The sequence below is a fragment of the Pelobates fuscus genome, chromosome 4 (assembly GCF_036172605.1).
Source record: "Pelobates fuscus isolate aPelFus1 chromosome 4, aPelFus1.pri, whole genome shotgun sequence".
NCBI classification, from domain to species: Eukaryota; Metazoa; Chordata; class Amphibia; order Anura; family Pelobatidae; genus Pelobates; species Pelobates fuscus.
The window spans coordinates 100,247,360-100,263,961 of NC_086320.1; the positions used below are offsets into that span (position 1 = coordinate 100,247,360).

The following is a 16,602-nucleotide window of genomic DNA, read 5'->3' on the forward strand; positions in this document are numbered from 1 at the left end:
AATATTTACAGGAAACCTCTTTTCTATTCTACATATTTGTTTAATTATTTTCCACCCATCTAATATTGCATCTAAACATACATTGTTATTTCTAGCCAGTTACCCGGGGCTTATTGCTCCCTTGCCATCAAATTTAGAAAAGGGGGAGAGCAAGGAACCTGTTCCTGTTGCCTTTATTGGGTTAATTACAGGACGAGAAGAGAAAGAAAAATGCTTTCTTGATCAATAGGGGACACCTGTACAAGATAAGCCACAACAATGATTGCCTGACTTAAACAAGAAGTCAATAACGGCAATCCAATGTTAAGTAGGGAAAAATAATATAATCAAGAAAAATAACAAATACTTTATTATTCAAAAGGGGACACCTATCCAAGGTAAGCCCCAGCAATGGTTGCCTAACTAGATAACAAATTACTAGCGGCAATCCAATGTAGAGTTAAAAGGGAAAAACAGTGTGAATCAATAGATGAGTTTAGCACTCCTGTGGTACACATATGTATCGAAAAATTGTGGTAAGATACAATGTGAGAAATCCCACAGAGGCAAGCTCCCTCTGATGAACCTTGAAGCTAGGTGAAACGCGCGTCGGGGCGCAAACACCGGGAATCTACCGAATAATTAGGTTCTACTACTGTGTCCTCGGACACCCCCTTGCCCTTGTGCATAATTTCCATGGGCTGGGAACTTAGGCTGCGATTTTCCGCCAAGGTGATACACGTAGACCCTCATTGACATGAATTTGTAAATAGCTTTATCTGACGAATATACCGGGATCATCTATCCCTGCAAGCGAGGGATTAATTTACATCTATACTAATTGTCTATCTCTTTCTACCTATCCTATATTGAGTGCCCACGAAGGCACCCTTCCTACTTTTCCTATACTTAGGGTTCTTATACCCTTCTGACGATTTTATAACAGAATTAGGTGGTGTAGATATTTGAAGTTTTCCCTTGTTCCTCACGTTAGTGTGAGTCTCGCTGCAGCATCAGCCATAGCAAAGGATTCACCCGATATTCTGTGCCCAGGTTTGCACAGAAAGATTTAAGATATCGTTTCTTCTGATGACATGTGTTATCATGACACGAGATTAGCTGTCCATGAGACTAACACACGACACTAATGCGAGTTAAACATAACGTGATATTGTCAAATTGACACTTTTTAATCGCTATCATTACAATAGATTGAGCTTGCCTCTGTGGGATTTCTCACATTGTATCTTACCACAATTTTTCGATACATATGTGTACCACAGGAGTGCTAAACTCATCTATTGATTCACACTGTTTTTCCCTTTTAACTCTACATTGGATTGCCGCTAGTAATTTGTTATCTAGTTAGGCAACCATTGCTGGGGCTTACCTTGGATAGGTGTCCCCTTTTGAATAATAAAGTATTTGTTATTTTTCTTGATTATATTATTTTTCCCTACTTAACATTGGATTGCCGTTATTGACTTCTTGTTTAAGTCAGGCAATCATTGTTGTGGCTTATCTTGTACAGGTGTCCCCTATTGATCAAGAAAGCATTTTTCTTTCTCTTCTCGTCCTGTAATTAACCCAATAAAGGCAACAGGAACAGGTTCCTTGCTCTCCCCCTTTTCTAAATCATTATAATATCTCTGAGGGTTACCCCCTCCCCACCTGTTCCTTGAAGACTCAAGACATTTACTCTGAGGCAATTTTTTTCCTTGCCATAAAATTGCTCCCAAGTCTCTCTCTCTCTAAGATATAGCAACCTAGATCTTTAACACACTGTAATTGAGTTCTGTACAGGTGATATAATAGGTTAGCATGGTATGTCCTCTCGATAATTGGAAACGCTACACCCCCTGCTCTAACTTTCTGCACCAGTATTTTTTATTTTTTTATTTTTTTATTAATTCTTGGTCTTTTTGCTTTCCAAATAAAGTTTGAAAAAGAACTCTGGATCATGTCTAACCATGGTTTAGGTTTTTTGTTTTTTTTCCTCATTCTTTCTTTTATTGAGGCAATGAGAGGTTGGGTACGGAAAAAAATGGAGGTATAGCAAATGGTCACACAACGAAATCGCAGTAATCTGCACAATGGTATACACTCCATGTTATGACAGCCTCGTTTTTAAATTAAGGTATACAAGTAAAACAAACACGGCTTAACATGAAGGCTAGGCATGTCAATAGTGATTATAGAGTAACAAGATAAAGAATACACATGTGAATCAGTTGCTGATACAGGGATAAAATGGAGTGGGTCAGGATAAGATAAAAGCTTAGGTAGCCCATAACAGTCACAGTAATGTGTAGACAAACTGCAGGCTATGCAGCTTGCAGTGTGAACAAGCTGCTGTGTATATGAAAGGCGGTATCTATTGATATATGGCATATAGGCTGCATTATGTTATTTAAGGGTTCAGTATATGCTGGATGCATAGCGAGACAAGTTAATTACTAGACATGTTGAAACATACCACTACAGCAAGACATGCAAATAATAATAATTTTTTATAAACTGCAATAAATACCTTGCAGGGTTAACTCCACCTCTAGTGGCTGTCTACTAGACAGCCACTAGAGGGCACTTCCTGGTTTCTAGCACTGGTTTCTAGCATCCATCTACATAGTGGGGAACTTGTATTTAAGTGATGCCATTCTGTTTTCACTGATTCCCACAGCCATAGCTTGTGATTTAGTTACATTGAGTTTGTAGTTGGAATATTCAGCATATAGTTTTATCACCAGCAGACATGCCTGTGATTTCTTTATTATTTTTGATTCTTGCTGCCAGTGGTTCTAGGGTCAAGAAATTGAGAATGGGAGAAGGGAGGGGGGCAAAAAGTACCCCTGTCTAGTACCATTCCTAACGGTGAACAACTGGGAGGTGTAACCTTGCCCCACTATCTTAGCTGCCGGATCTGAATACAAAGCCATAATTAATTTTGTTATATTTTCGCATATAATTATCAAAATTAAATCTTTTAAGAATTGCTTCCAACCCCCCCCCCCCCCCCCCCCCAAAAAAAAAACAGTCAACTCGATCAAATTCCTTTTCCACATTCAGAGAGAGAGTAGCCATAGAGATTGTATTGATCAAGACAAAATCTATTTTATCTATGATTTTCCTTCTATTACATTTTCTTTTTCACCACTAAATAGTAAATAATAACTGAACTTACCATGGTGGATGTATATGAATAATATCACATGGCTGTCCTTGAAGCTGGGATGCTGTTTGATGCGTGAAAAGAACCTTCAGTATTGTTGCAGAACTAGAACCAGTGGTGGAAGAGGTCACAACATTTGGAGGGTCCACCAGCTTCTCACACAATGCAACCTGCATTGAACATTCCTCATGGATCTCAATTATCCTTAACATAAGGATCCCAGATTTATCTCCTAAAAGATCAAAAGGTTTGAAAAAAATGCAGCATTTTAAATATACATGGCTGTAAAGAATATGAATCACACACTTAAATAATAAAACCTACATCGCTTTTCACGGATATTTAAATGTTTATGCTTTAATGATCTTAATATTACTGGCCTCTTATCTCGTTTTAGAATATAGAACGGGCTTCAATCACTTTAAAAGACAGCAAAAATTAGGTAACATATGCATATTCATCCCCAGGTTAGGCAAATAAATGATTATATAAATCATATCCATGATGTTTTTTATTCTTTAGTAACTAGAAATCATATGCCTGAATGAAAATCCACAGTGCACCAGTAGATATTATCCTAGAAAGTTTTTTGATGCAATACAATGGTTTAGGAATCAGACATGAATCCCAACAGCATGCACATGTAAACATAAATCTTCAGATTTTAAGTATTGTTACCTCTAAATACCTACTAGTCATTATGGGGGGAAAACATGCAATCATACACACACATATAAATACACAATTAAGGTTTATTGTCAAAATGTACACACTATCAGCTGTTTCACTAAACAAATCAAACAAAAGCAAATTGAAATAGCTCAACACAACAAATGCTTCAAGTAGTTTCCCCAAATGCAACTTATAATGACTTTGTCACTCTCAAAACTATTCCACCCCCTGAATAGAATCCATCACTACAGCACAAATATGCAAAACAGGTGTTGTCCCAAGCAGACCTGATGCAACTAATCAATGGCTTCATTAGTTGCACCAGATGTGCTTGAGCTGGTACACTTGAAATACCTGAACTGCCTAGGGGTTTGTAGAGTGCATGTTAGAAATATGGCTAAGTCAAAATATGGTCCACAGAGGTACAAGGAACAGGATATAAAAAAAGATAGCAAAGGCATTGAATGTTCTTAGAGACACAGTTGGAAGCATAGTTAGCAAGTCACAGTTGAAGGAACACTGGTAACACTAACTACAAGGTAGAAAAAGGAAGCTATCAATGGCTGCAACCAGATTTCCGAGAAGGCAGGTTGTAAAAAAAACCTTGAATAAAAAGATCTGCAGGAAAACTTGGTGTGCAACAGGCACTGAAGTTTCAGTGAGTACAATAAGGTGCGTAATAAATGCAGATGGTTTCCATGACGTACACCATTACTGACCTAAAAGCACAAGAAAAGTTGTCTCCAATATGCTAAAAATCATATAACTAAGCCAGAAGTGGATCAGCAGTATGTCTAGATGAAGAACAATAAAGCATACACTGAAAAGAACACTCTGCCTGCAGTTAAGCATGCTGCTGGCACGGTGATGCTCTGGGACTGCTTTGCATCCTCTGGCACTGGAAACCTGCAACATGTGGAAGGCAAGATGGATTTATTGTAGTATCAGGAAATATAAGGAGAAAACATCATGCCGTCTGTGAGGAAGCTGAAGCTTGGACATCATTGGACCTTCCAACAAGACAATGATCCTAAGCATACCTCAAATTACACCAAGACTTGGTTGCAGAAGTAGTCCTGGAAAAGTCTACAGTGGCCATTACAGTCGCCTGACTTGAACCCCATAGAAAATCTGGTGGGATTTGAAGAAAGTGATTGCAGCACACAAGAATATTACTTAACTGGAGGCCATTGCTCAAGAGCAATGGGCTGAGATTCCTCAGGAACGCTGCAAAAAAGCTGGTGTCTGGCTATGCATCCCGTTTGCAGTAGGTCATAACAGCAAAAGGGTGCTCTACTAAGTACTAAATATGCTTGCTATAAAGGGGTTGAATAATTATGAGACTGGAGAAGTCATTAGAAGTTGTATTTTCAGTTGAATTTGGGGAAACCACTTGCAGCATTCGTTGTGTTGGGCTATTTCCATTTCTTTTGTTTGATTTGTTCATTGCAAACAGCTGAACGCATGTACATTTTAAAACACACACACATACACACACAAACAACATATATTAATAAAATTATTGTGACACACCTCTTCATTATTGAATTCTGGTGTTTCGACCCATTGCCACAGTATAAAATCCAGCACCTAGCCATGCAGTCTACATTCTGGGGCGTTCTTAACAGCTCGATGAATTCAAGCATGAAACATGGCACTCTTTGCAATAAGTTAGTTCATGAAATATAATCCCTGCTAGATATTCTAATGCCAATTGTAAGTGGTATTATTGGAAAGTGGAAGTGTTTAGGAACAGTAGAAACGCAGCCACGAAGCGGAACACCACTTAAGTCACAGAGTGCTGAGGTTTTTTGGCTGAGGTGTTTTTTCTTTTTAAGTTTTTCATACAACATCTTTCTTAATAAAATGTACCGTATATACTCGAGTATAAGCCGACCCGAATATAAGCCGAGGCCCCTAATTTTACCCCAAAAAACTGGGAAAACTTATTGACTCGAGTATAAGACTAGGGTGGGAAATGCAGCAGCTACTGGTAAATTTCTAAATAAAATTAGATCCTAAAAAAATTATATTACCGTATATACTCGAGAATAAGCCGAGTTTTTCAGCCCATTTTTTGGGCTGAAAAACCCCAACTCGGCTTATACTCGAGTCAAGGTCTGTATTATGGCAATTTGCATTGCCATAATAAAGACTGGGGGGAGAGGGGGGCTGGCAGAGCTGTACTTACCTGTTCTGCAGCTCCTGTCATCTCTCTCCTCCTCTGCGCCGTCCGGTCAGCACCTCGGTCAGCTCCCAGTGTAAATCTCGCGAGAGCCGCGGCTCTCGCGAGACTTACAGTGTAAGCTGACAGAAGAGCAGAACGGACGGCGCAGAGGAGGAGAGAGCTGACAGGAGCTGCAGGACAGGTAAGTTACAGCTCTGCCAGCCCCCCTCTCCCCCCCACTGAACTACCACTGGACCACCAGGGAAGGAGAGCCCCCCTCCCTGCCATATATCAAGCAGGGAGGGGGGACGGAAAAAAAAATATATAAATAAAATACGAAATAATAATAAAAAATTAATAATAATATATTTTTTTTAATAATAACAAAAAAAAGGGGTATAAGGACCACTATGGGAGGGGGGGGGGGTATAAGGACCACTATGGGAGGGGGGGGGGTATAAGGACCACTATGGGAGGGAGGGGGGTATAAGGACCACTATGGGAGGGAGGGGGGGTAAAAGGACCACTATGGGAGGGAGGGGGTGGGATAAGGACCACTATGGGAGGGAGGGGGTGGGATAAGGACCACTATGAGAGGGAGGGGGGGATAAGGACCACTATTGGAGGGAGGGGGGTATAAGGACCACTATGGGAGGGAGGGGGGGTATAAGGACCACTATGGGAGGGGGGGGTATAAGGACCACTATGGGAGGGAGGGGGGTATAAGGACCACTATGGGAGGGAGGGGGGGTATAAGGACCACTATGGGAGGGATGGGGTGGGATAAGGACCACTATGGGAGGGAGGGGGTGGGATAAGGACCACTATGGGAGGGAGGGGGGTATAAGGACCACTATGAGAGGGAGGGGTGGGATAAGGACCACTATGGGAGGGGAGGGGGAAGTAAGGACCACTAGGGGAGGGGAGGGTAAGGACCACTAGGGGAGGGGTGAGTCAGGACCACTGGGGGGGGGGGGTGAAGGAACACGGGGGTGGGGAGGTAAGGACCACTGAGGGAGGAGGAGGGGAAGTCAGGACATATGGGGGGGGGGAGGGGGCGGCAAATTTTTTTTTGCCTACGGCGGCAAATATCCTTGCACCGACCCTGCACACACTGCATTCACACACTGCATTCATAGACACACACACACTGCATTCATGCACACACACACTGCACTCATACACACACTGCACTCATACACACACGCTGCACTCATACACACACGCTGCACTCATACACACACACATACGCACACACTGCATTCATTATACACACACTGTAAATAAATATTCAATTAATATATTTTTTTTAGGATCTAATTTTATTTAGAAATTTACCAGTAGCTGCTGCATTTCCCACCCTAGTCTTATACTCGAGTCAATAAATTTTCCCAGTTTTTTGGGATAAAATTAGAGGCCTCGGCTTATATTCGGGTCGGCTTATACTCGAGTATATACGGTAATTGAATATTTATTTACAGTGTGTGTATATAATGAATGCAGTGTGTGCGTATGAGTGCAGTGCGTGTATGAGTGCAGTGTGTTTGTGTGTGAGTGCATGAGTGCAGTGTGCGCGCGTATGAGTGCAGTGTGTGTGCGTATATATTAATTGAATATTTATTTCCAGTGTGTGTATATAATGAATGCAGTGTGTGTGTATGAGTGCAGTGTGTATGAGTGCAGTGCGTGTATGTATGAGTGCAGTGCGTGTATGTATGAGTGCAGTGTGTGGGTATGAGTGCAGTGTGTGGGTATGAGTGCAGTGTGTATGAATGCAGTGTGTGTGAGTGCAGTGTGTGTGTATATGAATGAAGTGTGAGTGTGTGTGATGCAGTGTGTGTTTGTGTATGTGTTGGTGGGGGTGGACATTTTGCTATATTATTAATTATTTTATTAATTATTATTTTATTTTTTATTTTTTAATATTATTATATTTTTTTATTATTATTTATTATTTAACTGAATTATAAATTTTATATTTTTTTATTATATATTTTTTTCGTCCCCCCTCCCTGCTTGATACATAGCAGGGAGGGGGGCTCCTTCCCTGGTGGTCCAGTGTCATTGGTAGTTCAGTGGGGGGAGAGGGGGGCTGGCAGAGCTGTACTTACCTTTCCTGCAGCTCCTGTCAGCTCCTTCCTCCGCGCGGTCTGTGCAGCTCCCTCTGTCAGCTCCCAGTGTAAGTCTCGCGAGAGCCGCGGCTCTCGCAAGACTTACACTGGGAGCTGACCGAGGTGCTGAACGGACGGTGCGGAGGAGGAGAGAGCTGACAGGAGCTGCAGGAAAGGTAAGTACAGCTCTGCCAGCCCCCCTCTCCCCCGGTCTGTATTATGGCAATGCAAATTGCCATAATACAGACTCTGACTCGAGTATAAGCCGAGTTGGGGTTTTTCAGCACAAAAAATGTGCTGAAAAACTCGGCTTATACTCGAGTATATACGGTATATTAACCATTAACTTGCAGGGACATATTTATCTTTATTATTATTTTAAATTCTTTATTTTTCCGTGCAATAGCGTTAACAGACAAGCCTGCGATGCCACGATAGCAACTCAGGCGGTACATAGCTCATATTGTCATGAAAGAGTTACATTGCACATTTTTGTTGTTTTTAAACAGGTTATAAACATTTGGTCAACAGAAACAATTTAAAACTTGCGGTAGTTACGTTTAGATCATATTAATATTATATATTTTAGCAAGCTTGACTAAATAGTGGAATCGCTAGTGTAAATTAAGCTCGTCGTCGCTTAACAGTGCTAATTTAGTATTGTCTATATAGGTGACAGGTTAGTGCTTTATAGTATGCTAAGAAGTTTTAAACAGGTTGTCACGTTAGCCTCCAACACATTCTAAGTAATTTATGGTAGAAGGGGTTAAAGGGAGTAAGTTGTTAAAGAGTATAACTAGACATGGTGTAAAACGTTTATACTTCGAATAAGCTTAGCTTTGTAAATTGTTCATAACTTGAGGCAGACAGTTTTGCTTGTAGTGGGCAGCTCCCATTACGAGTGAACAAGTCCCTCTGTAGGCTATTCTTCACCCTATGCCGTTTCTACCGGGTCCCCGGTGCCAGTAGCATAGGTCCTTCATGGTCTGGACCAGATTGGTGGCTGGTATATAGCTCGGTGTGTCCTCTTCAAGGCACCTCCCGTGTTGTTCCAGTGGCCCTTTAATGAGTGGGAAGTGGAGGCGTCGTGTAGGTGCTCGACTCGCAGGTGTCTTTGTCTGTACTCCCCTCCGCCTGAGTTTCGGTGTTCCCGCTGGTTTCGTCATAGTTTTGCTCGCAGGGAGGCGCACATGGGGGTGCCGCCCGCTTGGAGCCCTAGCCGTTGGAGGAGACTGGGTGCTCGCTGGCCTCATGTGTGGTGAGTTACAGCCCGGCGTTAGCAAGCAGGGCTCCTGCAATGCTCGGTGTAGCTTTGCCCAGAAATCTTCGAAGATTTTTTCAAGTGTAGTTACGTGCATGGTCTGAGTCCTGGATTGTGCCGCGCACATGGCGTCCGCCATATTGGTTGGGTCGCTGTGTTTATCGCTTTGGGAGGCTGCTGAACGGTTGTGCTTGTCTCCGCCAGGTTGCCTCCTGGACCGGGATATCCCCCACCGGTCCATAGGGTCCATTTCCTCTGCTTTCTTTGTGTTCCCTATTGTGAGATCGGCCGCCTCTCCAGGGTTCACTAGGCCACAGGTCAATCATCCTGCTCTCCGGGGTTGTGTCCACCTGCATGTCGCTATTGTCGCTCATATTGAGCTCCGATATCGCCAGGGAACGTAATCCGCCGTCTTGGTGTGTTTTTCCTTCGAGTTTTTGGGCTGAAATCCTCATTTTTGTTCCGAGTGGCATGGAGCTCGTGCGATACACGTCTGCCCGGCATGGCAGTCAGGCCCCACCCCCTATTATTATTTTATTAATGATATAGCGCCAGCAAATTTCGTAGCGCATTACAATGGGTGGACAAATAGACACATAATTGTAACCAGACAAATCGACACACAGGAACAGATGGGTTGAGGGCCCTACTCAATGAACTTACATGCTAGAGGGACTGGGGTATAGTGACACAAAGGGTATAAATAGGGGTAATGAAATAGGTTGCTAGAAAAGTATTTACTGAGAACTTAGGTTACTTTTTAACAGTTGCAGGAGAGAGTCATGTGGGGGGAAGGGGGAATGAAAACCCTCTAACAGTTTTAATGATATGTTTTCCTGAAGAAGTGTGTTTTCAAAGATTTTTTTTAAAGGAGTGGAGACTGGGTGAAAGTCTAACGGAGAAGGGAAGTGAGTTCCACAGATAAGGTGCAGCCTTGGAGAAGTCTTGCAGGCGAGCATCAGATGTAGGAGTATGGACAGAGGATAGATTATAGGTCTCTGGCAGAGCGCAGGAGCCTCAACAGGATATACTTGTGTATTAGGAAGGATAGGTAGGTTAGAGCAGCATTATGTAGGGACTTGTTAGCAAGCACCAGAATCTTAAATTGAGCCCAATATCTAACTGGAAGCCAATGTAGGGACTGACAGAGGGGGGGGTGGGGGGAGGCATGAAAGGTGCGGGCGGAGAGGAAAATGAGCCTTGAAGCGGAGCAATCTGGGAACACGTAAGACCACTGAGAAGGGAATTGCAGTAGTCAAGGCAAGAAAAAACAACGGCACCGGCCCTGCTGCATTCCATGACGGGCCGGTGGGGAGATCAAAGATCTCTCTTACCGGCCCACTTGCACAGACATGCGGCAGCCGCCTGGTGAGGGAGACAGGAGAGGACCCAGCAGAACTCTATCTTGCAGCTCCGCCAGGTTCTAGCGAGATTTGGAGCATTACCATGGCAATGCCCCCATTCACCACTAACACCACCATGGATGGCAGCACGGTTCCCCCCTCACAGGCTAAAGGTAAGAAGGGAGGAGGGATACAATGCTTGTTTTGTTTTTAATTTTAAATAAATAAATTCATATATAGTGGCATTAATCTGCCAGCCCCCCAACACAAAATCCCTCCTAAAATATAAACACACGCATCACCCTTACACACAAATCACCCTCACACACATACTGCATCCCTCACATACACACTACACTATTCACACACACACACAACCTCCCCAACACACTGCACTCACCGTGAAATCCAGATGGCTAGGCGTAGTCGCCCCACAAGTGCTAGACAGGGGATTTGAACATTGTTCCTTCGTGACCTGGGCCTGCTATACTGCCTCTAAGCCACAGCAGATTCTGTTATTTTGAGTAATTCTATCCTTGTTATACCTGACTATGTCTGCAGAACAGGTGGCTGGACTTTTTATGTGGCAATTACCAGTGCTTCACCTGAGGCAGATCGCTCATCAACTGGGTATTTAAGCACTGCCTCACCCTGGGAACCTGGTCAGTTCTTTGACTCTGGTGATCATGTGTAGTTCCTGTTTTCTTGTCTGCTGAACTTGTTCTCCAGACTTACCCAGGCTTCTGACCTTGGCTCCACTCTCCGTTTAACCTGACCTCTGGCTTCCTCTGACTACAGCTATTCCTTGACTATTCTTCAGCTTGTGACCTTGCCTATACTGTGTATTGTAGCACCTTTCCTGCACAGATTCACAGTCCAGGTAGCTTCTTACCTGGTCACCTTGGACCTTGCGCTACAGACTCCAACCAAGGTAAGCCGTGACACACACACACAATACTTCCAAATATATTTATATTTACTACAGCACCCCTCACACACACACTGCACCCCTAAACACATTACATTCCAGACACACATTAGATCCCTTACCTAACTCTGGATTAACTACACACATACACACACTAGATCCCTATACACACTTTGAAAACTGCTATATGCAGACACACACACTAGATCTCCTATACCCAATCTGGGTCCTTCAAACACACACTAAACCCCTATACACACACAATCTGGATCCCCTATACACACAATAGATTCCTTGTAAGCAAACACATACTACATTCCCTAAACACACGCTCACTACAACCCCTACAAACACTACATCACCTATACACACACACACACACTATGGCCGGTATGCACACACTTGCTACATCCCTTATACAATACCACACCACAATCAGCTCACTCTACATACACGCAATCCCACTAGCAGGCTCCAAACACATGCACAATACTCTTTCCTGGCCCTTTTGTCTCCTGGTATCCCATCTATAGAGACACCAGAGACAAGTTGCAAGGAAACACAGCGCAAGCATGTTATTAAATTAGCTTGTACTGGGGGGGCGGGGCGGGGCCGGGCCGGGCCGCCGAGCAGAGCGGCAGCAACCTAAGCCAGCTCCGGCTATAAACACAGCCCAAAAACCCACTTAAAAATCCTAAATAACCCTAAACAAGCCGGGAACCAAAGGGAGATATGCCCAGGAGCGGAGTACTGATGATCCCGACCCGCTAACAGCACACAACAAGCACGAGGCCCAGGCACACATGGCCCACGATAAGCACAGACAGCGTCGGAGCCAGGGGTCCCGGCCCGGCACCGCTCCCTCTCCCCCCCCCCCCCCCGTACAGGCCAATGGGGGTGATCCAGGCCTGAAAGCCCACACTTCGGAGGCTGGGGAAGAGGCCCACAAGGCATGGGGCCCGGACCCATCTGAGACCGAGATGGCCAGCGAATAATCCACTCCCGCACAGCAACAAGGCGCGCTAGGAAAGCAGGTGACGGGAGTCTATGCTGAGACGCCTTAGTCCCTAGGGCGGCGGGCCTCGCGGCTGGAAGCCCCCGGGCGGCTGACCAGTCGACACGGAGCCGGCCCAGATCTCCGGTTACAGGGGTGGTCCCGGAGACTGTGCCCCCAACTCTGCGAGCCCTGTGACGCTGAGATGCGCGGACACCCGGCGGACCGGTGTCCGGGAGGACATGCCAGCGGCAAGTATGAGACCGGAGGCGGGTGAGGCATGACTGGGCTGGAGCTACATAGGGGCCCTGCTGGGAATGGGGAGGTGCAGGAGGGGGCGCCATGCGTACTTACCGGAGGGAGAGACGCTGGGAATTCCAACACCTCCAAGTGCCCACAACGCAGCGGGGCCTCGAGTGGACATGGGGATCTGCCTTGGGGGTGAAAGGGAGGAGCCTGCCAAGCTGGGGGAGCCGGGGGGACTTGGATGTGCGCAACCTGCCCAACGCACATATAATCCTGCACAGGAACAAAACCCGAGGGAGACCGAGATTTCGCACCGCGCGATCCCCCATGCCGGGCACATCATTACTCTCCCCAGCGAAGGGACTTTTGATTCAACATGAGGACAATTGATCTCTAGACTAGCACGCACACAAACTTAACGTCTTTACTACTGCCTAATTAAATAGCCAGGCTGTGCATTGGGTGACGACTATTAACATGCTTATACCTAGGCATAGAAATGACCATGCTCATTGAGACACATATATATATATATATATTACCAGTCTTGACGATTATACATTCATTTCCAGGCATGCCTATTCTGTGAGTAACTAGCCACTGCTATAATGCTAATAGATAAGATTTATCACTGCATCAAGAGACCTGACTCATGTAATACTCCTGCCATGTATGATCACCGTACCACACGTTTAAGCGGATATATGAGCTAATATACCATGCATACAGTTTTTTGCCTTATTAGTTTTCCTCAAACCTCTCATCAAGGCATATCTGTGTTTAAGCATAACATGTTACACTAGTTCATTATGTGCAGTCTGTGTTGTAATATATACAAATGCATTTCTGCAAAGTTTATGTATGTTCATATGTTCTGATCAATTCGCCTCTGCGCAGGCGATAATCTGCATTTACCCTGTTAAACCGATACTTTAGCCTCTGCGCAGGCGATAATCTGCATTTACCCTGTTAAACCGATACTTTAGCCTCTGCGCAGGCGACTGTTTGCTTTAATGAAAATCTGTTTGATATGAGAACTCAAGACACGATACCAATAAATATATTTAAAACAAAAAAAAAATTAGCTTGCACTGTGCAGAACAAATACTGGGCCTTTTTCTCATGCTAAAGTTCTTCAGCAGAGCTCTGCGCATGGTCTGCACCGGAGGAGCATTGAACCAACATGCTCACTCTGCCCCGCCCCGATTAAAAAAAAAATGCCCGGGCTGAATTTATTTCTCAGTCTGGCCCTGGTGCCACCTAATTTAACCTTTTCCAGCTCTTCAAAAATATTTACAAATCTGTTGTACAAATGCACAAAGCCCATATACACACAATGCAATAGAAACATACATTTTCCTGTATATTGGTACAGACATATTACACACATATGTATTCACACACAAGTATGTTCACACACACATTTACACCTCCCTGGGACACGTACAGTTAAAGTCATGACAAACGTGACTGGGCCTATGATACCAAGAAATTATATTACTAACGAGCTCTGATTCTTCCAAATGTGAGAAAGGCAACATCAGAAATAAAGGAAAGTTAATACATAAGGGAGCTTACAGTGCTACATTAGTTCTCCTGTTATGTATCTAGTAAAGTATGACTGGTGTCAGAGTTGGTCATGTGTGCAGTACAGTAACTTTTGACTGACCATCAAACCAAGCAGTATTGAGTACATCTTACCCAAAGGCATTTTGCAATCAGAGTCACGCTGATGCCTCCAAAAACTAATGGCAGATCTTTCTCTGTTCTGCAGTCGAATGAGTCTCTCTGCAAGTCCTCCCCTGCAGAGAAATGAAAAATGTGCCACATGGCCAAAACTTAGCATTTAGTGTTGCCAAAAGGACAAAATAAAAGGACACAGATGGGACCATTTAGAAGAAGAAAAATATCATTCTGCAGATTTGTTCAGACACTTAAGCTCAGTTAAAAGCATATTTAGCTCGAATAACATTTGAAATTTCTATTACAAAGAAAACAAATAATTTGATGCCGACTGTCATTATATATCTGAATTTTATTTCCATATGAACTATGAAAATGCTTTAACTGTACACTTAATATAATAACAATTTAACACCTCAATAACAAATAAAATAATATACTTTTATTTTGTAACCTAATTTATTGAGCTATTTGCACAAAGGACAAAATATATGGTGGTACCGAGATCAAGTAGTATATGAGGCACCATATATAGTAGTCAAATAGGTTACATTTCATTTTTAAGTAAGTTCACAGGAAATACAAATCTGCATATTGTACACATGCAACAATAGTAATTATTAAACAGATATCAGATAGCTTAAACAGCCTAATATAGATTTAGAAATTAGGACTATGCCTAATCAAATCAGAAACACCACAAGAATATTGCAGTACAATTAGTTTGAGGCACATTATACAAAAATAATAATAACAGAGCTCATATCAGATACAGGATAGCATGCTGATATTTTCATCTGATTCCCTGCAAAAGGACGTGGGCTTCAAATGCTATATTTTTGTAAAAATTTGAAATTCTTTATTTTTGTTGTGCATTGCGTAACAAAGATGCATATCTGTCCCTTTAGCATAAACAGTATGATATTATAGTATTAAGCATTTACAGTGAATGTGGTTGTGCACATTTTTAATAATATATATCATGAGTGGGTCCCTAGTGGGCTTCTAGCAAGCATAGTCCGTAAAATGCTATATTTTTATATCATATAGAAATTGTTAGAATTGTGAGTGTTTCCTCAGTAAAGAAAGATTAAATAAAGAGTGCAACAATTTTCAAAAAAGAAAAAGAAATACATCTGGGAAAAAAGTATAAAATTAAATAATAATAATCCAAAATGTTTGTCAAAATGTCAATATCTAGAAACATACAGGTATATAACAATAAAAAGTCTAGTTATAGAGATAAAATGTTGTACACCTTAACACATATTCAGGTCACATATTCACTCTAGCATTTTTCTTAAAGGGACACTGTACTTATCAAAACAACTTTGGTTTAAATAAGCAGTTTTGGTGTATAGATCATGCCTCTGCAGTCTCATTGCTTACTTCTTTGTCATTAAGGGTAAAATCGATTTGGAAAAGTACCAAAGTAAAAACATACAAAAAAACATATAAACACAATGACAGAAGCAAGGGCAAATGCAATAATGTAATGGTAAAATACCAAAAAGATTCTTACAAGCCACAATACAGAAACACGAGTTACCAAACCCCCCCAACGTTTCAGCACCAACTGGCTGCCTTTATCAAGGGTACCAGAGGCTACATCAACAGAAACAAAACTGATTTAAATTGATACTATAAATGCCAGAAATACAAACCTGTTTTCCTTGCAATATAGCTCGCTCTGCCTCCCTGCCCCTTGCGCCGTTCCACCGACGTGAATAAAGGGTGAAAAAAACTTTATTTAATTACCTTACCCAAGCGCCGATGTCCCTCGGCACTGGGTTGCGGCTCCACCTCCTGTGATGATCAGGCGCTAATCCGCACGTGCATTAGACCTCCTGATAGGAAAGCAATGAATAACTGAATAAGCGTCCTTAGGTGGGCAGATGCCTTAAATGTGTTCTTTAAATGTGTTCTAATATAAATAAATGTAATACCCAACTATGCCATTCTATTATTTATAAAGTGAATCATGCTGTAAAAAGCAAAACATTGATATACTTATTTGCAATGGTTGCATGCAATGTGATAAGCATTTGG

The 16,602-nt window shown here is 42.8% G+C and overlaps 1 protein-coding gene across 4 annotated transcripts in view; it reads right to left on the reverse strand.

Annotated features, from left to right (window-relative positions):
• The window catches only part of SPIDR (scaffold protein involved in DNA repair), a 536,808-nt gene that overhangs the window by 339,937 nt on the left and 180,269 nt on the right, over window positions 1-16,602 (reverse strand). For all 4 annotated transcript variants that reach the window (XR_010090743.1, XR_010090744.1, XM_063451403.1 and 1 more), the window contains exons 7-8: window positions 14,572-14,672; window positions 3,161-3,380 (exon numbers count right to left, since the gene is read on the reverse strand). Coding sequence is in view for 2 of the 4 variants with exons in the window: in XM_063451403.1 (XP_063307473.1) it covers window positions 3,161-3,380; window positions 14,572-14,672 (321 nt within the window). In the remaining 2 variants the exon portion in view is untranslated. The remainder of the gene's footprint in view (window positions 1-3,160; window positions 3,381-14,571; window positions 14,673-16,602) is intronic.